Consider the following 24,456-nt stretch of genomic DNA (forward strand, 5'->3'; position numbering starts at 1 on the left):
ATCCGAAATATCTTACTATGCACAGTACACCGTATACTGCATCAGTATATACTGTATACTGCATGCTACTCTTCATCAGTAGTATACGGTACAGTATCCAGTGTACAACAAAAGCCGTGTGCCATACACAACTAAAAAAGGTGGTTCTTCAAGGGTTCTTTAGTAAAGACACTGGTATACGGAACCATATATGGAACCATGAACACTAAAAGAACCATTTCCATGATTAAAGAATTCTCTGCATCATGAAAGCGTTCTATAGATTGATGGAGAATGTGTTGCGTATGGTTCTATATAGCAACAAAAACGGTTCTTCTGTTGTTACAAGCTAGACATCGTAACAATATGAAAAAAGAACCTTTTGGTGTTATATAGAACCCTTTTCAAACAAGTTCTATATAGAACCATACACAACACATCCTACATCAATCTGAAGAACCGTTTCACCATGCAGAGGGAGTTCATGGTTCTATATAGAGACTAAAGAACACTTGAAGAACCATCTTTTTTAGTGTATGGTTATTGATGGAGAACGTGTTTTATGTGGTTCATTTTAGCACCAAAAAGGGTTAGGAGTTTTCTGTTGTTATAAAGCTTGACATCATAACAATAGAAGAACCCTTTTTGGTGCTATGTAGAACTCTTTTCAAAAAGGTTCTATATAGAACCATCTACAGCGCATTCTCCATCAATCTGAAGAACAATTTTACAATGCAAAGAACCATTTAAGCATGCAAGGGGATCTTTGAGTGTTCACGGTTCTATATAGAACATTTTTCTTTACCAAAGAACCCTTGAAGAACCATCATTTTTCAGAATATACTACAGGACAGCGGTGCGACTAGCCTGTCAACATCTGGCCAATCAGAATCATCTCAAGACCCATTTTCCTTAGCCCTTCAATCACTGCTTAGCAACCGTTGCTAGCCACATTTCAGCATGCATGTTTACATATTGGTCACTGTGTGACTTTTAAAAGAAACCCCATACAGCGAAAGAGGGCAGGATGCTGTTTTCTTCCATCTCCTAAGCCGAAAATGGACTTCATAACACTCGTACTTGGTAATATGATGGTTTGACCGAATAATAAGCAGTGTGACCAAGGCCAGCAGACAGAGCTGGTGTGGCTTCAGAGTTAGACTGAGTGCAGCAGCTTTTGGACAAATGTCTCTCATTTTGCTGTATTAATGTAAAGACAGGCTGAATCCAGGGCTGTTGAAAATATCCAGGCGCTTACGTCAGTGTTTACATCCTCTTGGACTGACTATTTCTCCAGAGCAGTGTATCATCTGGTATTTGGCATACTGTAGAAATTCATGTTGCTCACATACATCGTACGACTCACTACTTTTGGCATGAGCAGTATGTAGAATGTTAATTCTAACACGGCCTCACCCTTTGCCTGGATAACTGTAAACATTTCAGACACAAAGTTGGACCCTTGGATGACCGCTCCCACCCCAACACCTTTAACCCTACTCGAAGTGTCAGCATCTCTTCTTGTGGAGTAAAGGTCACTTTTTGCCTGGAAAAGTGCAGAACCCATTTAGAACCACAGAACTAGTCTGTTCTGCTCTGGAAACTGTTCTTCTCCGGGTTGCAAATTGAACAATGTCGCCTGAACACCTCCACATTTTATTCTACCCTTTTGGCCAGAGGGGAATCGAACAGTCCTCCCCCTCTTCCTGCTGGAATGAAGGTCACCTTTCACCTGAAGAAGTTCAAGACCCTCTGGGATCTTAGACCGCATCCTCCTGATCACTTCCATTCCCATGTTGCATCTCGCTCTCAGAGCCAACAAACTCAGGCTTGTCCTTCTCCTCCCACTCGCTCTCAGTGACGATGCCGGACATGGTGCTGTTTGCAAGGCAGGTGGACGTGCTGGTGTCTGTGCTGGCGGCAGAACCCCTGCTAGCCACTGTTCCTGAGCTGGTCATGTTCCCAGTGCTGGCGTTGTCAAAGCTGGTGGTGGATCCCACAGTCACCCAACTTTGGAGGCACTGTGGGAGGAACCGGGGAAGTTCTTCTTGGAGCTCTCTGGAGCGTAGACCGTACACCACAGGGCTGAGGGACTGGGCGATGCTGAACACCAGGAAGGTGGCCACGGCAACTGGTAGCGTTTGTTGCATGCGGGTGATGATGATAACTTTGGGCAAAATGTGCAAGGTCATCTGCAGACTGTGGATGAGGATGGTACGGCGGCCCTTGCTGTTGGACTGGGAGAAGTGTCCGGCGCGGTGGCCTTCGAGGTAGATCAACAAGTAGCTGCCGATGATGAGCAGGACCATGAGGGTCAGCAGCAGAAGAGCGCTGACAATGCAGGCTTGGCTCTCCAGAGCAGTAGAGCACTTAGTGTCCAGACCAATCACGTAGTCCCAAGGCTGATGGATGCAGGCCAGGACGGTGAAGACCACGGGGTTGACCAAAGCCAGCAGCCAGGTGAGGAGCAGGACCCAGCAGAAGGAACGCCGGATCAGCACGGGGTAGCGAAGTGGCTGGCAGATGGACAGGCAGGTGCACATGCACATCAGGGTCAGGGTCATGGTCAGGCCGCGGGCCATCACCACCTGCAGACAGCAAACAAAAACAAAATATCTTAGAATTTTTTAAATATTGTGAAAGATCATTCAAATTTGATTCTAAGTCACGATTCCTATCAGAATTCCTGATGTTGAAGATGTAAACATTTGGTAGATTCAGCTGCACTCTTAAAAAGGATGGTTCTTCAAGGGGGCTTTAGTAAAGAAAGTGGTTCTATATAGAACCATGAACACTCATAGAACCATTTGCATGATTACAGGGTACTTTGCATCATGAAAGCGCTTTTCAGATTGATGGAGAACGTTTAGCACCAAAAAGGGTTCTTCTATTGTTATGATGTCAAGCTTGTAACAATAAATCTCTTTTTGGTGCTATATAGAACCATATATAAAAAGGTTCTATACAGAACCATATATAACATATTTTCCAACAATTTGAAGAATGCTTTCATGATGCAAAGTACCCTATAATAATGCAAAGGGTTCTTTGAATGTTCATGGTTCTGTATAGAATCATTTTCTTCACTAAAGAACCCTTGAAGAACCGTGTTTTTGATTGTGTAGAACTGGACTGAGTATTGGAAGAACCGATTGGTTAAAGAGCTGACGTTGATACCTGCAGGTCAAAGAGGATCCAGCAGGTGAGGCGAGTGGTGGGCCAGTGGAGGGAGCGCAGGCCGTGCAGGACGGTGCCGGCCGCGTTAAAGCCGGAGATACAGGCACAGTGCTGGCACAGCAGGATGTACCGTGCGTTCTGCCGGAGGTCAAGAGAGCCGAAAACAGTCACTGTGATTAGATACGTGAAGAGTCCAGTGGCTACAAAAGCCACAGAGTGAACGCAGGCTTTGACTGCATCCAGAACCCGGGGGCTCTCAGAGCTCGAGGAGCTGTTCAGAAATCCTGACAACAGAACAGAGGAACACGTTCACCGCTGTTCAAAAGCTCAGAGTCAGGGTTCTCACTGATATACGGTACTTCACTGACTTAACTCATCCTAAAAACCTCACAGATCTCTGATCATCAGCACGAAGGACAAACAGAGCTGTAGAACATTCTAAAATTACTGAGAAACCTGTAGAACATCAACAATGAAATTAATACTCACAGAGTTCTACTACAATTAACATCCAGAATGAAGTTCTAATAAACTTAATATTAAGTTCTAATAAAATTAATATCCAGAATGAAGTTCTAATAAAATTAATATTAAGTTCTAATCTAATTTAATATCCAGAATGAAGTTCTAATAAAATTCATATCCAGAATGAAGTTCTTATAAAAATAACATCCAGAATGAAGTTCTAATAAAATTAACATCCAGAATCAAATTCTAATAAAATTGATATCCAAATTTAAGTTCTAATAAAATTAATATCCAGAATGAAGTTCTAATTAAATTAACATCCAGAATGAAGTTCTAATAAAATTAACATCCAGAATGAAGTTCTAATAAAATTAATATCCAGAATCAAATTCTAATAAAATTGATATCCATATTTAAGTTCTAATAAAATTAATATCCAGAATGAAGTTCTAATAAAATTAACATCCAGAATGAAGTTCTAATAAATTAATATCCAGAATGAAGTTCTAATAAAATTAATATCCAGAATCAAATTCTAATAAAATTGATATCCGTATTTAAGTTCTAATAAAATTAATATCCAGAATGAAGTTCTAATAAAATTAACATTCAGAATGAAGTTCTAATAAAATTAACATCCAGAATGAAGTTCTAATAAAATTGATATCCATATTTAAGTTCTAATAAAATTAATATCCAGAATGAAGTTCTAATAAAATTAATATCCAGAATGAAGTTCTAATAAAATTAACATTCAGAATGAAGTTCTAATAAAATTAACATCCAGAATGAAGTTCTAATAAAATGAAATCCAGAATCAAATTCTAATAAAATTAACACTCAGAATGAAGTTCTAATAAATTAATATCCAGAATGAAGTTCTAATAAAATTAATATCCAGAATCAAATTCTAATAAAATTGATATCCATATTTAAGTTCTAATAAAATTAATATCCAGAATGAAGTTCTAATAAAATTAACATCCAGAATGAAGTTCTAATAAATTAATATCCAGAATGAAGTTCTAATAAATTAATATCCAGAATGAAGTTCTAATAAAATTAATATCCAGAATCAAATTCTAATAAAATTAATATCCAGAATGAAGTTCTAATAAAATTAACATCCAGAATGAAGTTCTAATAAAATGAAATCCAGAATCAAATTCTAATAAAATTAACACTCAGAATGAAGTTCTAATAAAATTGACATGCATGTAAAATAACAATTACTCTGTTATAACACAACATTGTTACTCTGCTATAACACAACACTGTTACTCTGTTATAACACAACACTGTTACTCTGTCATGAATCTGGCAAAGCACACAGAAATTAGTTCTCAACTCAAACCACACCACATTAATGTTTATACAACATGTTCATCTTTCTCTAAATTAATCTCAGCTTATTGTTTATTAACAACCAGAAAATCAGCATTGTTACCATGATATTAACACGTGATTAATAAAACTGTTCTTCCTGATGACCGCTGACACAGACGGACAAGCTGCAGTCGATAAAATGCATCTGAGCAGATGCTGCTCTGTGTACAGACAGGACGCTCTTAAAAACATGGTGCTTCAAGGGTTCTTTAGTAAAGAAAATGGTTCTATATAGAATCATGAACATTTAAAGAACACTTTGCATGATTAAAGTCTCTTTGCATCATGAAAGTGTTCTTCAGATTGATGGAAACTGTGCACAAATGTGCTGTGGATCATTCTATACAGCACCTACAAGGCTTCTTCTACTGTTACAATGTCAAAACTGTGTTTATATATAATAATATAATTGCATTCATCACTGCGATGTGTGCACATCTGAGAAAATGAAGAAGTGTCACACTCACCTGCCTGCAGCTCTAAAGGTAAATCCATATCACGGCTGAGATTAGACATCTCTCCGCGTCCTCTCTCTTCTGCTGGAATTAAGTGAGGAACCTCATCCCTCCTCAGCAGCGCAGGCTCCTGCCTTTATACGCTGCAACCTTAAACCCACGCGCCCCGGCGCTCAGAGCTGGACTTAACCAAGTCCTCAGCTTCATCCCTCTGAATAACCGCTGCTCCTGCTGTTGTCACGCAGCAGGAATGAAAGCAGGTTCAACTCTGACTGAGGAGACTCTGCTGCCTGACTTAATCGCATGCTGAAAGCCCACCCAGCAAGGGTGGCAATCCACTGACCGAACAAAAGGGTCTTGGGGGGCTTCAAAGTGATTGACATCTAAAGAAATAATGACGGGAAAAATATTCCACTTCTGAGAAGCAGCACTGCACGTTTACCACATAAACCTCGGTAAAAGCAACCTGCCATTCAGAGCAATTTAATGACGTGAAAGAACAGCGTGTACGGTGGGGTCTGGGGGTCTGACAGCAGGTGGGGAACAGGGTTCTAGGCATGCTTCTAGCAGAGTTGATTACTGTAATGATCTCCTAACTGGACCCTATTTAAGCACCTTCAGCTGAATAAAAATGCAGCTGTCAGTCACATCACCCCCATCCTTACACCTTTACACTGGATACCAGTCTGATAAAAAGATGGTTCTTCAAGGGTTCTTTAGTAAAGACAGTGGTGCTCTGTAGGACCATGAACACTCAAAGAACCAGTTGCATGCGTAAATGGTCTGCATGGTGAAATGGTTCTTCAGATTGATGGAGAATGTGTTGTATATGGTTCTTCATAGCACTGAAAAGTGTTCTTCTACTGTCACAAGCTTGATATTAAGGGTTCTTTGCATGGTGGAAGGGTTCTTCAGATGGACGGAGAATGTGCTGTATATGGTTCTACGCAGAACCTTTTTGAAAAGGGTTCTTCTATTGTTAAAAGCTTGACATTATAACAATAGAAGAGCCTTTTCAGGATGCAAAGAACTCTTTAATTATGCATAAAGTGTTCCTGGTTCTATACAGAACTATTTGTTTACTAAAGAACTCTTGAGGAACCATCTTTTTTAAAATGTATATGATTCTATATAGCACCAAAAAGTGTCCTATTGTATACAAGCTAGACTTTGTAACAACAGAAGAACCTTTTTTTTTTTACATAGAACCATTTTCAAGGAGGTTCTATAAATCTCATGTTGAATGTGTTTTCTGATGCTGAAAAATGAATAACTTGTACTTAATTCCTGTTTTGACTGGAAATTAAATAAATGATTGGTGGTCTAATTAGTTCATTGTGTTTAATTGCACACATACAGGTTATATAATCCCCATAGAAAAGCACTGACCAATAGAATGGGACACTCTGGAGCAGCTGCAGATCACATGATCCTAAGGTCTCCATGCTCAATGTCCAGCCTGGGCTAAAGGAGTATAAAGCCCCCCCAGCATTGGGCTGTGAAGCAGTGGAACTGCATTCTCTGGAGTGATGGAGCTCCATCCAAAACCTTTGGGATGAGTTGGAGTGACCCAGAACTGACCATCCAACATCAGTACCTGACCTCAGTAATGCTCAATCAAACCCTCACAGCAATGTTCCAACATCTAGAAGCCTTCGAGAAGAGTAGAGGCTGTTGCTGCAGCACAAACTCACTATTAATACCTTCATTTCAGAAGAAAGGCCAGAGCGCAGGTGATCAGGATCACTCCCGCAGGTGCTGCTTTAAACACCTGCAGATGCTTTAATAATCATAAAGCTGCAGGTGAGGAACAGAACAGAACCCGATTGGATTGTTCTGCTATTCAGATGAACAAATAAAATTTAAACCCTTTGTTCAAACAAGCGTACAGCAATTAAACTTCTCAGTTTTATTTATGAAGGAAGAAAAACTCATGAAAAAGAATAGAACGTCTCCATAGCAACAATGTTTAATCATAAAAATAACAAAAATGATCAATAAAAAAGTTTCATTAGCCCTAAAATAATAATATTATCGTTTAGATATAAGGCAGAACACAAAAATGCATTTATTAGCGGGATAAAGAGTGAAGAGCAGTCCAACGTCTCATTAGGAAAGAGTGCAGACTGTTCTGAGGACAAACCTCAGGCCAACTCGGTATACAGCACAATATGTCTGTATGATATGCAGAGGAATTCGTGCCAGATTGAAACGCAAACGGTGCAAAACATGAAATGTAATGCACACATAACATTACTGTTCCATAGTGAGATGCAGAACCAGCCAAAATGAAAAACAAACCCTCTTTGATTACACCGCTTATCTCTTCGCTAAAAAACAGCACATGTCGATTTACATTTTAAAAACTAAATCTGAATTTGTGTCAGAATTGAATAAAATCTTCTCTAAAATGTAATAAATTCACAGCTATACTGTTTTCAACTGTGCAGCAAATAAAAACAGCATTAAATCAGAGTAATCTGGATCTGTTACTGTTCATTTTGGCACGTTTTCTGCATGTTACTGTTGACTTGAGGACCAAACACCATCGCCACCTGACCTGAGGGTCCAAACAAAGCCAACCTGTTAATGAATCTGCTTTAGGAATTTGTAGACAGACAGATAAAGATGCACCTCAAAGCTGACAGGATTTGGGGATTTTAATCATTACAGTATGAAGCAGCTCTCAGCAGCAAAAACATCAGCATCTCTGAGACTGACTGAGCAGCTGCTGACTTTTAGCTGATTTGCTGATATTTACAAGGTCTGGACTTTTGCAGTACCATTAACATCAGATTATTGAAGATGACACGTAGGTGAACAAAATATTTTGAGAAAGAAATTCTGAAAATGAAAATCCAAACTTTGAATGCACTCTGTGGTTAAACTGGACAGAAGTTTACGTGAAAGTAAAATGTGAAATGCACACTTAACATCACGGTTCTATAGTGAGATGCAGAATATGCCAAAATGAAAAACAAACTTCTATTACATTGATTTAACATCGCTTTACTTCTTAAAACAGCACATGACGGTTTACATTTAAAAACTAAATGCTGGATTTATGTTAGAACTGTATACAATCATCTATAATATATAATTCACAGCTATACTGCTTTCCACTGTACGGCACTTAAAACAACATTAAATCAGTGTAATTGATCTGTTACTGTTCATTTTGGCACGTTTTCTGCATGTTTCTGTTTAAATGCAGTCTAATGTTCACTGCATTTCACTGCTTTGGTTGCATTTCAATGAAGCTAATACATTTGAAGTGCATAAAAGAGATGAAAACAGTGTAGTGGGGGTTTTGCTTTTCACTTTGGCTCGTTTTCTGCATGTCACCTGTGGAAAAGTGATGTCATGCATTGATTTCACTGTTTTCACTGTTATGACTGCATTTCAAAGAGGCAAATCTGTTTAAAGTGCACAGTGGAAAGCAGAATAGTTGGCATTCATTACATTTTAAAGAGAACTGTATTCAATTCTGACAGGAATTTAGTATTTGTTTCTCAGTAAAGATATAAAATGATGGTAGATCAGTGTAATACAGGCTTTGGTTTTCATTTTGGCTGGTTCTGCATCTCACTATGGAACAGTAATGTCATGTGTGCACTGAAGTTTACGGTTTTTATACTTACAGTAGTGTGAGAGTTAGAAATACAGTGATAAAAAGGTGCTGCACTGAATTGATTTGATTCAAAACTGTTAATTCAATGTGTAATGTATTTTATTTGTGTAAAAATGATGTTCACATTTGAATAAAATCAATTCAGTTCAGCACTTTTTTCAGTGCAGGCTGATTTCATTCATAGAAGTTTGTAAACTTAGCTCTACAGGCTCCGCCCACAAATGTGTTCTTTCATACCTACTGAAGTTGGACGAGCTTTACAGAACACCGGTAAAAATGCAATGAATGAATAACTGATGATATAAACTGAGTCTGTTCTACAGTTTCTCATTAGGCTGAATGAATAACTGACTCTAAATGTAGGTATTGTGATATAAACTGAGTCTGTTCTACAGTTTCTCATTAGGCTGAATGAATAACTGACTCTAAATGTAGGTATTGTGATATAAACTGAGTCTGTTCTACAGTTTCTCATTAGGCTGAATGGGATTTTCACCTGCGTTCCTGTAAAGCTTGTACATCCTCTACAGCACCTATAAGCACTGTGGAGCTTGGACAGGTCAATTCTTCACTTCAGTCCATTTCTAGGCTCAGTGGTCCAGTCCCCATGCCCATACACAGCGTCCATCCTTAGGCCTGAAAAACCTGGACCAGCACTGGTTGTTTCACTCTTCAGTTTCCGGCGGCTGATCTGTTTCTGTAGCTGCAGTTTGTTGGTGAAGAAAACAGTTCTCCAGCCCACTTCCCTGGCCAAATCCTCCATCCCAGCGGTGACCGTGTCGCAGTGCATCCTCACCGTCTGCTCCCAGAACTCCTCTGAGCTGCAGAGCTGGAAATAATGCAGATCAAAGGAAGGTATTGTGTGAAAAGTCACACAGAAATCTTTCAAGTACCATTATTTTAAGCCCTTGCTCAATAATTTTCATCAAGTGACCAGCTTATTACGTCCAATTATCCACACTTATTGGCCACTTTCTCAGAAAAGCCCACCGTATAGCATGCTGTTTAAGATTAATCAAGACGCTGAAGCAACCTGTGACAGGTGTCAGCAACGCAATGGCAATTTATATAATACGCTTTGCACTTGCTATTCATTACACTCTGTCTAGACAGCAATAGTTACAGCACTACCTGAATGTGGTCAGTTGCCTTTTCGCAAGTGAGATTTTGTTCTCTTTGTGACAGTTCTCTTTGTTAGACGCTTGATTCTCTTAACGCTTTGGGTTCTGTGGTCATTCTCTCTCTTAATTTGTTCATCTCTTCTTAAACTCTCCTTTAAAGGCTCTTCATATATCATGATCCTCATATGTTTCATATCTAAATACTTTCCAAAACCGCTACAGCAGCTTCAGCAGCTGTAAACTCTCTGCACTCCATTTCACATGAGTCTCCGATGTGGACTGAATAAAGAATGAAGGGTTTCCGGCGTGATGGTCAGTCCTTAGTGATTTCCTGAGTGTCCATTGGTCAGTTTCACACAGAATGTAAACGGACACACGAATCCACCAATTCCACACGGTAAAAGGGCAGATGACGTGTATCTCAGCCCCTCTTCATAGGCTCATTACTCCGGATGTGAGTCTCGTATGATCTCGTGATAAGATGGAATGGAAAGGGCGACTCTACAGATTCAGGAAGTGTTTGAACTGGATTTCTGCACTGGATCATCACAAAGAAACAGAAACAGATGCAGAGACAGGGAATTCGATGCACGGGCGAGTTTGTGGAACCCAGAGGGTTAACCTAGAAAAAAGTATTATTCATTATTCTAGCTTTTCTTAGCTTACAGTTCTATGAGTAAATATTATAAAACGTGTCAACTTTTCTTGTCCCATTTGGATACAATATGTCTAGACCTTCCACCACCTTGTCCTTTTTATTTCTTCACTGCTCTGTAATATTACAATAATTTTTTATTACAATTTTTAAAGTGTTTTTGTTGGTTTGTTTGTTTTTTTGCTTTTTTTTCTCTTCCCCATCTCTGTGTGATGAACACTGAGGATGTTTTTGTTTTTTCCCTTAAAAAGACCATTTTTATAACAGCAAACTCTTGAAGATTTGTAAATTTTGTGAAATGTCAGTGAAAATAAGTTTACACATCCTCTACAGAGACACACTTCTGCACATTTTAATGCATGATCACTGTTTATTTACTAAATGTAATATATTGGAAACAATAATAAAACAGAAAATGGTATCACTTTACTGTAGGGTTCTGCTCATAAGGCTACATCACACCTACATAAGCTTGTCATGACAGCTGACATAATCCTACACAAACAGGTGTCATTCACTGTAAAGGTTACATTTGCCATTTCTGTTCATTTCGCTAAAGTAGCCTTTATGACAGGTGACGCCTGCTGGAATAAGCATTTATAAACACTTATATAGGGTTATGTCAGCTGTCATGACAAGCTTACATTGGTGTCAGGTATCCTTATAAACAGCACCATACAGCACCAAGTGTTGCCCATAAAATTATGTGGCCTGTGCAGAAGTTATGACAAATTTTATACCTTTTTTTTTAAATATATTAAACTCAGTAAATAAACAGTAATCGTGTATGTGCAGAAGTATGTCTCTGTATAGGACGTGTAGCTTATTTTCACTTCAACAAGACACAGAATTTGATCAGGGGCGCCCAAACTTTTGCACAAGCCTGTGGGTATATTTTATAGGTTTACATTTACAGACCAATTACTGCGTAATTCATCAGACCACCACAGGACCACCATTGTCCACATATTATTTGGGTAGTGGACCACTCTCAGCACAGCAGTGCCACAAAGTGCCTTTATATGGTAGGAGTTTCTGATAAAATGGCCAAAGATTCCAAGGTAACAGGAGCTGATAAACTAGCTGAGACTGACTGACAAACCTCTTTAAACTTGCGGCAGGTCAGCGCAAACCGCGCAACGTCTTCCAGCTCCAAATGGACCATGATGTTCAGGAGTAAAGAGTCAGGCAGACGGTGGAGATAATCATACTGACCCTGGCACAAATCCCTGGAGTACTGCAAGACGTGAGGACCGAACACCATCGCCACCTGACCTGAGGGTTCAAACAAAGCCAATCTGTTAATGAATCTGGTTCAGGAATTTGTAGCTAGACAGATAAAGCTGACAGGATTTGGGGATTTTAATCATTACAGTATGAAGCAGCTCTCAGCAGCAAAAACATCAGCATCTCTGAGACTCACTGAGCAGCTGCTGACGTTTAGCTGACTATATTCTGAGGTCTGGACTCATTAACTGCAGCACCATTAACATCAGATTATTGGAGATGATAAGCAGGTGAACAAAATATTTTGAGAAAGAAATTCTTTTGAGAACTAAAATCCAAACTCTGTGTGCACTCTGTCGTTAAACTGGACAGAAGTTTATGTGAAAGTAAAATGCATAATGTACACTGGACATTATGGTTCTATAGTGAGATGCAGAACACAAGCCATAATGAAAAATTAACTTCTATTACATTGATTTAACATCACTTTTCTTCTAAAAACAGCACATGAGGATTTACATTTAAAACTAAATGCTGAATTCATGTTAGAACTGGATATAATCCACTTTAAAATGTAATAAAGGCACAGCTATACACTCCCTCAAGGGTCCATCTCAGTACCTTTAGTCAGGGAACATAACTGAACCATAATCCACTGAAATGATATGTTCTAAGCTGTACTGACTCCACACACCCCGTCTCGTCTCCAGGCTTTTATTTTACTGTTCTGTTTTAAATCATTCGGTTATGAAAAGGTACAAATACGAACTTTTCACCTGGAAAACACTTATTTAAGGTTCACAATCAGACCTTAAAACCACTGTTGTACCTTTGAGGGAACATTTACGCTGTTTGTACCTTGATGAAGGAAAAATGTACCTGAACAGAACCTTTATTTCTAACAGCGTACTGCTCTCCACTGTGCACTTTAAACAACATTAAATCAGAGTGATTGATGTGTTACTTTTCATTTTGGCACGTTTTCTACATGTGTCTGTGTAAATTCAATCTTTGTGCACTGTTTTTGCTGTTTAGGTTGCATTTCAATGAAGCAAGCACATTTGGGGTGCAAAAAAGGGGTGAAAACAGTGTAGTGGGGGTTTTGCTTTTCATTTTGGCTCATATTCCGCAAAAGTGTGCAAAAGTGATGAGTTCACTGATTTCACTGCAATGACTGAATTTCAATGAGGCAAATCTGTTTCAAGTGCACTGTGGAAAGCATTATAGATGTGCATTCATTACATTTTACAGTGGATTGTATTCAGTTCTGATATCAATTCAGCATTTTGGTTTTAAAGAGTAAATCTTCATGCATTCCCTGCTGAAAAAAACATAGAAACCATTCAGTGTTTCTGTTGGTTCACGATGGTTTTGGCTTTTTTAATGTGTTGATATCACAATGCAACGAGTCCTAATGGTGTAACAGGTGACCAATGCCTGATTCTAAATGCATTTGATGGTTTCCTCATGAGATCTAAAGGTGTTCTACAGGAAGCTTGCAGTCTCTTTTGGAAACCATTAAGCCAATTCTGATTAGGAATCAAAACAATTAGGTTTTAATCCTAATGGTTCTTTTTTTCAGTAAAGAGGTCATGCCTTGTTAAATCAGAGTAATAGAGGGTTTGTTTTTCATTTTGGCTGGTTCTGCATCTCACTATGGAACAGTAATGTCATGTGTGCACTGTATTTCACGGTTCTCCACCGTAGTGACTGCATTTCAATCCCTCTCCATAGTAATAGAGATAGAGCGGAGTTGACCATCATTACTCTGCAGTCTGCTGTCCTCTAAATAGTCGCTGTGAGATTCTCTGACTTCTCCAGGCTTTGTGTTCCGTGAGTTGGTCCTCAGGGAGATCTTCCACCACCTCCAGATCACCTAGAACACAGTTAAACATGGTCAAAATATCAGAGCTCATCAGAGAACACAGAGAGCTCAGCTGACAGTTAGGGTTGCCACCTGTCCAGGATTCCCTGGATGGTCCAGGGTTATGGTAGCCTGTCCAGAAAAAAAGTAACAACACAAAATATCCAGGAATCTTCATATCATCTTCATATCAGAATTTTCATATCATCGCTGTCCAAAGCAAAACAAATGACTCCTGTTATGATCCTGGGAGTGTGTGGTGTTTTGTTTTGTGCTCTCTCTTTCTCATTCATCACTTTTTCCCATAGGGTTAATGTCTGGAAGACTCTGACTGAGTACAGCAGGGGGCGCTAAAGCTACTTATGGCTGTTATATTACCACTCCGTAATGTCTTTCGGGTTCCTCAAACATTAGAGGGCGCTCCGGAGCGAGGCCAAAATGAATGGGAATTTCAGCAAAATCATAGTTTATAAATGCTTAAACATTTTTAATGTGAAAGAATTCATTCATTTCCTGAACACAGAACAGCTTAAAACATTTTAACACCGCTGTTATATTTTGCTTATCTTATCTTTTGGCTGGATCACATGGATGCCCCCAGCGTGCACTGGAGTGGTTTGCAGCTGAGTGTGAAGCAGTTGGTATGGGGATCAACACCTCCAAGTCTGAGTCCATTGTCTTGGCCCAGAAAAGGATGGCATGCCCACTCCAGGTAAGGGGAAAGGACTTGCCCCAGGTGGAGGAGTTTAAGTATCTCGGGGGGGAAGAGGGATGGTGGGATCGACCGCAGGCTGGGACAGGCGGCAGCAGTAATGCGGTCGCTGTACCGGACTGTAGTGGTGAAGAGGGAGCTGAGCCATAAGGTAAAGCTCTCTGTTTACTGATCAGTCTACATCCCCACCCTCACCTGTGGTCATGAGCTATGGGTAATGACCGAAAGCGGCGGAAATGAGCTTTCTTCGCAGGGTGGCGGCTACACTCTATTTGATAGGGTGAGGAGCTCGGCCATCCGGGAGGAGCTCGGAGTAGAGCTGTTACTCCTCCGCATTGAGAGGAGCCAGATGAGGTGGTTCGGGCATCTGATCCGGATGCCCCCTGGATGCCTCCCGGTGGGGGTGTATCAGGCACAGCCTACCGGAATAAGACCCCGGGGTCGTCCTAGGACCTGCTGGAGGGATTATATATCCAGGTTGGCCTGGGAGTGGCTTGGGGTCCCCAGGAATGAGCTGGACAGGGTCGGACAGGGGGACAGGGTCGTCTGGGATTCTCTGCTCTCCCAACTGCTACTGCGACCCTATCTGGACTAAGCGGTTAACGATGATGATGATGATGATGATGTTATATTTTGCTGTAGAAAAAAGGAAATATATAATCAAATATTGCGCTATTTAGACTCAAACTGTCCTTTTACTAAATTTGGTTGCACCACCAACGCATAAGTCATGTCTTATCTAGTAACAACTAACGTCACTTTAACAAGATGATAGCATGTTCAGAACCAATCAGTAAACCTGCTGCCAGGTAAAACTCCAGCAGCACTGCTGTGTCTGATCCACTCGCACCAGCACCACACACACTAACACACCACCACCACGTCAGTGTTACTGCAGTGCTGTATAGAGAATGATCCACCACCCAAATAGTACCTGCTCTGTGAGGGTCCATGGGGGTCCTGACCACTGAAGAACAGGGTAGCAAAGTATGCAGAGAAACAGATGGACTACAGTCTGTAACTGTAGAACTACAAAGTGCACCTATATAGTAAGTGGAGCTGATAAAATGGACAATGAGCGTAGAAACAAGGAGGTGGTCATCATGTTATGCCTGATCGGTGTGTCTGCTCTGTAGAATGACCCGTACACGCTTAAAGCGCACTGCTGGTCCAACTGACCACTGGAGCCTTACAGGGCTAACAGCGCTAAAGCTAAAGCCGCTCTGTATCTGGGCGAATGACCGCGCTGAGACTAAATCCTGCCCGTGCTGGAGGTCGGAGGTGTATAAGAAGCTGACCAGCGCTCAGGTCACTCTACTCTACCTGTGTTTTAGTGACCTGCAGGTTGAAGTAGTCCTTCATGGGCGCGGGACCCTGCGCGCTGACCTCAAACAGGCTCTCCCCCAGCAGCGCCGCCATGGTAGAGTCCCGTTGTCACGGCAACGGAGACGCGACCCGCTGCGTTGTCCTGGAAACGCTGGGAGGCAACAGAGCGCGCGAGACTTTTATTATTTATTTTTAATTAAATTCATCTCTGCGCGAATAAAGTACAGCCGGAAGTACAGAGGGAAGGAAAAACAAACAAACAAATAAATAAATAAACTGAAAAATGCGAACGGAACAATTAAATAAACTGACAGGAAAAAAAATTAAATAATATCAAAGGATTATATTAATCATTCATGCATCACATGTTAATATATTAATGTATTATATATTATAACATACTATATAAAATATAAAAAGACTAATATAATGTATTAAACAGCAACATGTGATATATATTAACATTAAGGTTATATTAAATTATATACAGCTGTATTAATTCATATTAAATGATTAAATAAAATAAAGAAGACAGAAAGATTATTTACGCAAAAAGTCAGAATCAGAACACACGTTCCAGGTTTTTACAGCTTTTTTTATTACAGAGGAAGAGGAGGATTTCAAATACTCCACTTCTTTGATGAAGTGACAAAATGGTTCTATCAGAGCCGGTTTAGGAGGAGTCTGGCCGCTTCCTATTTCCCCCCCGTTATATCAAAAACAGGACTAAACAGCAGAGGGCGCCCGCGAGGGAGTCCTCAGTGAATGGGAGTAAATGGAGCTAAACGGCTAAAAACGAAAAGTTAAAATAGTTTCTAATCACTGAACCAGAGCGTTTCTTTAATTTAAGAAAGTAGAAGGATGGATTTCACTAAAAAAAAAAACAAAGAAATGTCACCTATAACGGGTTTGGGCAGCAGGAGGCGGGCATTACTGCTATAGCGTGATGATTGATTGGCGAGCGGAGCAGCTCATTGGCTGTTCGCGCTCACCGACGTCATGAACGTACATGAGGCGCCGCTTTAAACTTCTATAACTCGAGTTTAAAAGCTCTTAAAAATATAACAGCAGTGTTAAAATGTTTTATGCTGCTCTGTGTTCAGGAAATGACTGAACTCTTTTACATTAAAAATGTTTAAGCATTTATAAACTATGATTTTGCTCAAAGGCTCCCATACCAGCCCATTCATTTTGGACTCGCTCGGGAGCGCCATCTAGCGTTTGAGAAACCTAGAAGACATTGCAGCGTGGTAATTCTCTCTACAAGTTTTCTGCCTAAACTCAACCAGTTTTCAACATCAAATAATGAGATTTTGGTTGAGAGTATGACGGATATAACGCTGAAATGTGACTTAATACTGGTCATTTTACGCGTTTTAACAGTTATGTTGAATAATGGTTGGGGCTGAAATAAAATGCTGCTAAAAGTATAACTTACAGAGCATAAATCAGCGTTTCTTGTTGACACATTCCTAACCTTTAATTTTATATTCTAGCATTGTTAATTGTTATCTACTTTGTGTATTTTCTGGCGTTCGCGTTCAAAATATCTCAAATCGCTCATTTGAAACCAAGGCAGCAGATGGCGCGATCTGTAAAACATGCGCGCTGAAAACTGTTCGGTAAAATGAGTTGAAGATCAGCGAATCTGCACAGCGGCTCACGAGCCCGTCACAGCTTTTTAAATCAAAACACTCGCGAGGGTAAACCGTTATTTTCACTCCAGAGCCGTTGGTGCCTCGGATGCTTTCCCTGGTATTTTCAGGTAAGAACACAGTAGTTTTATGACGAAACATATATCATAAATTATAATATACTGTAACTTCTGGCAATTCAATATGACATTTTTATTGTGTTTTCATGTAAACTCGTTTTGTTTTCATTCGTTTTCTGAAAACTAGTTAATGTTAACCAACTGAAAACGTAGGTAGTAGTTAGTTAGCTAACCTATAGCTATATGTTATAGCTACATAGGCATAAATAGTCAGCTGGCTGAAATAAGCAGACGTTAAAAACGTTAATATTAACTTATTTTTAAAGTTAGCTAGCTAGCTAACTAAGCCCCAATTAACTACTAGTTTTGCCTTTGATTTTTTTTGTCATGTTAGTAGCTATTAATGTTGTGTTTGCTACCTAAGTTAGCTATTTAGCGCTGCTCTGTAACAATAAAATATACCAGCCTTGCTGAAAATGTGAACACCTTTCCAAACTGTGAAAATATCATTTTTATCGTGGTCAGCTCCGGCTCTGCTTATTTTAGATTATAGATAGATTCTAGATAGATTGTTTTTCATACTGAGGGGACACTCGTTGGCTAGAGTGAGAAAATCTCTACTGCAATCCTAATTCTTTAAAAAAACATTTGAATGCTATCAGAGCCGGTTTATGAGGAGCCTGGCCGCTTCCTATTTCTCCTGTTATATCAAAAACAGGACTGCTAAACAGCAGAGGGCGCCCGCGAGGGAGTCCTCAATGAATGGGAATAAATGGAGCTCAACAGCTAAAAACGGAAAGTTAAAATAGTTTCTAATCACTGAACCAGAGCGTTTCTTTATTTTTAGAAAGTAGAAGGATGGATTTCACTAAAAAAACAAAGAAATCTCACCTGTAGGTTTCCTTTATTCTACAGCAAACGGGTTTTGGGCAGCAGGAGGCGGGCTTTACTGCTGTACTGATGATTGATTGGCGAGCGGAGCAGCTCATTGGCTGTTCGCGCTCACCGACATCATGAACGTACATGAGACCCCGTTTTAAACTCCTATAACTCGAGTTTAAAAGCTCTTAAATATAACAACAGTGTTAAAATGTTTTACGCTGTTCTGTGTTCAGGAAATGAATGTATTATTTTACATTAAAAATGTTTAATCATTTATAAACTATGATTTTGCTCAAACGCTCCATATCAACCCATTCATTTTGGACTCGCTCAGGAGTGCCCTCTAGTGTCTGAGAAACCCGGAAGACATTGCAGAGAGTAATTCTCCTAAGGTTCTGTAATACGGCCCCAGATGTAAAATAGAGCAGGAAACCTAATACTGGAGTCTCTGGATTCACAGAAAAACAAAGTAAACAGATATTTTCCATATTCAGTATTTTCAGCATGGTCTAACTGCACATCTTACAACTGAAATATTTTGAATTAGCCTTTTAAAATTTGATATCCGTGTTCAATTCAATGAAGTTGTCTGCTGAAGCTAATTAGGGGCTACGCTAACGCTCCACTTACACTCAAAACAGTGAAAATGTCTGTACAGCGACAGATTAGAGTGAAATGAGCCCCTAACAGTGGCAGGTTATGTATAAAGAGGGTAATAATTCATACACTGTTCACCCCATTTGGGTGTAAATATTGTAGTTGAAAACACTTTGAGATCATTTTCTTGCTTATTTCATAAATATTACACAACTATTATTTACATTTCTGATCCAGTATGCTGTACACTCTTAAAAAGATGGTTCTTCAAGGGTTCTTTGGTAAAGGCAGTGGTTCTATACCGAACCATGAACATTCAAAACATTTGCATGTGTATATGGTTCTCTGCATGGTGAAATGAATTCATGCAGAATGTGCTGTGTATGGTTCTGTATAGCACCAAAAAGCGTTCTTGATAGGCCATCGTAACAATAGCAGAACCCTTTTTGGTGCTATACAGAACCATTTTCCAGAAGTTTGAGCCCTCTACGGCACATTCTACATCAATCTGAACTACTGTTACATTGTTAAGCTTATAACAATAGAAGAACCCTTTTGGTGCAATATAAAACATGTTCTCCATCATGAAGAAGAACCATTTTAGCATGCAAATGGTTCTTTGAGTGTTCATAGTTCCATACAGATCCTTTACCTTTACTAAAGAACCCTTAAAGAGCCACTTTTTTAAGAGTGTAGGCAGGTAAAATAACAATAAATTTGTCTGCGTCCCAATATTTATGGACCTGCCGCTATATATACACATTCATAAACCAGACTCATATGAATGTCACACACACATACATACAGAAATTAATTCATCCTTCAGCCTCCGCACTGACAGCAAATTATTTACCACTGATGCTAATTTTAGTCACAAATTAATTTTCCATCCACCAAAGATTTTCTCAAGCACAAAAGATAAACATCTGAACCTCCAGCGACACGTAAGAGAATGTAATAAAATCAGCCGCAGCACTGAATCCTCTCAGCGCATTTTAATGAAATTCTCCTTTTTATTGACTCTACAGCTAAAGAAGAGACCAGAGCACGTTTGGTACAGTAGTTAAAAAGCTTTAATATTTATTATACATGTATTTATATATGTACACATTAACTTATTCACTCGTAACGGTAAATCTGACGCAGCTCTAGTCGAAAAACCCATAGATGGAGGACGAGCACAGGCCAAACCTGCTTCTGCAACTAAAAGCTTCCAAAGCAGATCATATAAAACCTCTTACGCTCGTAACTACTGACCTTCTGCTGCCGTGCCGGACACGCCTGCCAGGGCCCGACCGACACTCGCCTCGTATGTGAGGTCACGCAAGACTTTATCAGTGAAAATCCTGCTGACGAACCTCAAAATATTGCTCTGAAGCAGCTTGTTGTGTTACATTATAATGAACATGAACATCTAAAATGAGAAAAATCTCAAAGATTTGAATCTCTTTTGCTGTTTAATTGACCTTAAAGAGCCCATATTCTCTTGTTTAGGTCCACTTATAACATCTGTGCTTCATTCAACCTCTCTTTATTCCTTAGAATTAAACAAGCTGTGCCTTTAAGACTGATTTATGTAAACGAGCTCTGTTCTGATTGGTCACGCTTATTTAAAAAAGTAATAAAGGTTCCTTTTAACACTCCATATAACTTCAGCATGAGTGGCAGGAGCTAAACTGTTGTAGGCCGAATAGGAGGATATATATTATTGTGTTGGTTTTTGTGACATCACAAAAACAATTCAGCACAGGCTTAGTTTCAACACATGGATGGTATTTTATAAAGAAAAAAATCCATGATACGGACCCTTTAAGAAATGTGACAATTTAGAAATGACGAATATATGACGTTTCACTGTCGACAACCAAAAACTGCATGAGTCAGTGAAGCACAGCTCAACTAACACGATCGTTTGACCATATAAGACGGTATTAGGTCAGGGGTCACAACCCAAATCTTAAGGAGAGCCATTTTGTCCTTTCAACAAAAATCAAGCCACCTTGAGAGCCACAACATTTTATGTCCATTTTTATTGAAGTAACGTTTTACTGTCTTGGCTGTAAATGTGTCTCAGTATGTGCTGATGTACTAGTGTAGGCTAAAAAATATAATACACACAACAATCCAGGCTTACTTTGCTTTAAGCTTTAGCTCAGCTAAAGCCGCTATTCTCGCATCTCCGGCAGGAAACTCTTCCTCAAAAGTGAAATAGTTTCTTGTAAAATGTCTCTCAACGTTCAAGTTTTTATGAGGCAGAAGTCAGTTTCTCATTCGCCAGCTTCTTGTTCAAATTGCGCCGTTCCACCTTAAATGGTAGCGCCTCATGCACCATTTAAGGTGGAATGGGAAAATTCGAACAAGAAGCTTTGCCACTTTTTAGTGTTTGTCAGTTTCTCATTGCAGATTAAAACGTATCAGGAAACCAGCTGGAGTGATTATAAACACTAATAAGTCCATTCCTCTCCAAATTATCAACATTTTAAATCTCCCTTTTTTGCCCTTTCATTGGCTAGGCGAGATTGTTGTCTGTGTTGCTATGGTGACCAGTCTGCGCTGATCTTCAGGGTTAAGGGTGAATTAGCAGTTCTACATTAACTCCAGAGTTTAAGACCATTTATTGTTAAACTGTGTTGAACGATCAGCAGAGCTTTATTTTACTGTAAAGGAGGATTATTTTATTTTTACCTACTAATCTAATTCTGCTGTGGAGCCACGACAGGGCAGTAAAAGAGCCGCATTTAAGTGGACGTTATCAGAACTTTTAGCTTCTGAACCTGGGGGTGGGTAACGTCGGTCGGGCCCTACTTCACATCCGCCCGTCTTCGTCTCCTCCAGAGGGAAACCAGCACCTCACAGTCCTCCTGTTTTGGTTACAGCCGTTACAAAAGCACAAATTAATCCTCCTGCAGAGCAGAAACCATTCGCTCAGTCGGCGTTTTCCCTCTGCATTTTCACAGTGTCTCTAACTGACCACTACCTGTCCGCTTCTCATCACTCTCTTACCGTAAATAATGCATTTAAAAGGATTACAAATATCGATATGCACGAGGAGCTTAACTTCTAGGCGTAAAAACATTACTTACTGAGTCAAAGCCACACGCTGCCTGTCAAAAGTTTGGGGAAATCAGCTCCATAATGATTTTAAATACAGTATGTTTTGTTTTGAGTAAAATTAGGTTCATGATGAAATTTTCTATAGTTACACTTTGGATGATTGTGTAATAATACACATATGAATTTTCTGACTACATGCAACTTTTCAACTTTTATTTACAATGAAATTCTGCCTTCCTACTGTTTCTTCCAAAATCAGCAGTTCCGTGTGGAAAAAAGCCAAACCTTTGTTAAAGATAATTATTAATTAATAATTATGATCATTACTTGTGCATTAATAAAATGTTACCATTTGAGTTTTTAACCATTCACTCAGTGACATACAAATAATTAAAGCACTACAATGTAACTTAGTTAATACAGTATTTCTTAAAAATATTATAAGATGCAACCTTACAAAAGGAGCCTGATTCATGTTTAAGTATTAACCACTTAAAGCTGCACTATGTAAGGTTTGGGGATTTGGAGACCTCTCTGGTGGAAATGTGGAATTGCAAGAAACTTTTTAATGTGGTTTGCGTTTCAGCCCCGAGTGGATGAGTCTGACAATAAGAAGAGAATTCAAGGAGAACTCAGTCTAAACTCAGTGAAGGAGCGTCTTCTGAAGATGTGAGTGAATTTTCTACTGTCATCACATTTTCTTCAGTATAATGTTGATTTTGAGATCATTTGAGGCCGAAACATCGAACCGGACCTTCTTTTAGAGTCTGTGTGAGATGCCAATACGTAAAGATGTACGACGTGGTGTGAAAAAGACTTTAAAGTGATTATTTCGGGCTTTACAGGGCGACTCACAGCAGCAGTTCACCATATTTTAGCCTGTTTTTATTCTCCTCACTCAGTAATGAGGCTTCTTTCAGTTTTAACAAAGAAATCTTACATAGTGCCGCTTTAATTATGATAAAGCATTCAAAAGTTTATGCATCAGAAACAAACAGAACACAGACAATTAATTAATTTATAATTATTATGAACTGTTTTCATGCAGCTAAGTAAATGCTTAATATTTCAAGTTACATCATTTATGAATTATGCTTAGCAATTTAATCATTATTAACAAACTATAATTATCAAGGCTTCTACAATTCAAAATAATTGCTAATTGTGTCACTAAGTTAATGGTTCACACTTCAAATAGAATCATTTACTAATGAACATGTAACTATTACATGATTATTGGATCACATTTAAGTTGCTGTTTATTAGGGCCTGTTATTCTAAAGAGTTACCAGTGAATTTAATGATAAATGACAAATTAAGTGATAAAAACTAATTTTAGCTACATGGTTTGACCAATTTGAACGTTTTCTTTAGATGTGTGCTCGGAGTCGTCATATAAGGACATTAAAATGATAACATATTGAAGCCTAATCAGGTTTATTTGGTGTAAACAGTATCACACGTGTAAATATCTGTGCTAATATTAGTGACAGTGCTAATTTGGGAATCAACCTAAAGGCCACCCCCACTTTATCCCACTTGTTGTGATGTCACTGATCAGCACTCAAACCTTTCGGGTGTCTAAACCAACTTCGGACCAAAAGAGCTTCAATATGAGCTTTAAACTACAGTCAAATCATTATTTATACCAAGACGATACTCTGATGAAGACGAAGCTGAGAAGATAAATATACACAAAACATCAGCTCAGAGCTGATTTATGATAAAGAAGGCCTGTCCCCAAACTTCTGACCGGCAGTGTAAATCTCGTGGAGTTTTTTCTCCAGATTTTTGCGCTTTTTTGTTCCTGAACACACAGACGAGGGTGAGGTGAGGGAAAACTTCTGCATCTCCGCATCTCCTACTCTATAACGGCCAAACGCTCAGTGCAGTGAATAGAAAACAGAATCGTTTCAGTGTGCGGTGTTGCGGAGCAGTGAGGGTGAGTTTAGAGGAACGGGTTGGTGGAGGATCCTCCTGTAGGATACGGTCCAGCGGGAGCTCCACTCTGGAAGACAAACACATTTGCAGTCATTAATCATACAATTAATACAATATACACCGATCAGGCATAACATCACGACCACCTCCTTGTTTCTACGCTCATTGTCCAGTTTATCAGCTCCACTTACTATATAGGTGCACTTTGTAGTTCTACAGTTACAGACTGTAGTCCATCTGTTTCTCTGATACTTTGTTAGCCCCCTT

At 39.4% G+C, this 24,456-nt stretch overlaps 3 protein-coding genes across 5 annotated transcripts in view; all 3 read right to left on the reverse strand.

Moving 5' to 3' along the window:
• Positions 1-1,739: 1,739 nt before the first annotated feature.
• LOC118796909 (olfactory receptor 4C11) lies at positions 1,740-5,526 on the reverse strand. The gene is made up of 3 exons (XM_036556059.1): positions 5,478-5,526; positions 3,157-3,440; positions 1,740-2,567 (listed from the first exon to the last, which is right to left on the reverse strand). Exons 1-3 carry the CDS (start codon positions 5,524-5,526, stop codon positions 1,740-1,742), a joined length of 1,161 nt encoding a protein of 386 aa, XP_036411952.1.
• Positions 5,527-9,606: 4,080 nt separating this feature from the next.
• Positions 9,607-16,094, reverse strand: fbxo36b (F-box protein 36b). 2 transcript variants are annotated; one of them, XM_036556535.1, is made up of 4 exons: positions 15,999-16,094; positions 13,867-13,975; positions 11,975-12,147; positions 9,607-9,925 (listed from the first exon to the last, which is right to left on the reverse strand). In XM_036556535.1, exons 1-4 carry the CDS (start codon positions 16,092-16,094, stop codon positions 9,665-9,667), a joined length of 639 nt encoding a protein of 212 aa, XP_036412428.1. In that variant the 3' UTR covers positions 9,607-9,664. The 2 variants fall into 2 exon arrangements, with proteins under 2 accessions (XP_036412428.1, XP_036412427.1); XM_036556534.1 differs by having other exon boundaries at positions 13,858-13,975.
• A 5,463-nt stretch (positions 16,095-21,557) lies between these two features.
• The window catches only part of agfg1b (ArfGAP with FG repeats 1b), a 30,494-nt gene continuing 27,595 nt past the window's right edge, over positions 21,558-24,456 (reverse strand). For both annotated transcript variants that reach the window (XM_036556366.1, XM_036556365.1), the window contains exon 12: positions 21,558-24,256. In XM_036556366.1, the coding sequence (XP_036412259.1) occupies positions 24,197-24,256 (60 nt within the window). In that variant the 3' untranslated portion in view covers positions 21,558-24,196. The remainder of the gene's footprint in view (positions 24,257-24,456) is intronic.

This window comes from Colossoma macropomum, unplaced genomic scaffold, assembly GCF_904425465.1.
Source record: "Colossoma macropomum unplaced genomic scaffold, Colossoma_macropomum, whole genome shotgun sequence".
Lineage (NCBI taxonomy): Eukaryota > Metazoa > Chordata > Actinopteri > Characiformes > Serrasalmidae > Colossoma > Colossoma macropomum.

Coding starts and splice junctions, on each gene's coding strand:
- LOC118796909 (XM_036556059.1), bottom strand. CDS start 5,526: ATGTCTAATCTCAGCCGTGATATGGATTTACCTTTAGAGCTGCAGGCA. Junction 3,441..5,477: donor ACCTTTAGAGCTGCAGGCAG/GTGAGTGTGACA, acceptor TTCTGTTGTCAG/GATTTCTGAACAGCTCCTCG. Junction 2,568..3,156: donor GGATCCTCTTTGACCTGCAG/GTATCAACGTCA, acceptor TGCTGTCTGCAG/GTGGTGATGGCCCGCGGCCT.
- fbxo36b (XM_036556534.1), bottom strand. CDS start 16,094: ATGGCGGCGCTGCTGGGGGAGAGCCTGTTTGAGGTCAGCGCGCAGGGT. Junction 13,976..15,998: donor TGCAGGTCACTAAAACACAG/GTAGAGTAGAGT, acceptor ACTGTGTTCTAG/GTGATCTGGAGGTGGTGGAA. Junction 9,926..11,974: donor CCTGCCGCAAGTTTAAAGAG/GTTTGTCAGTCA, acceptor CATTATTTCCAG/CTCTGCAGCTCAGAGGAGTT.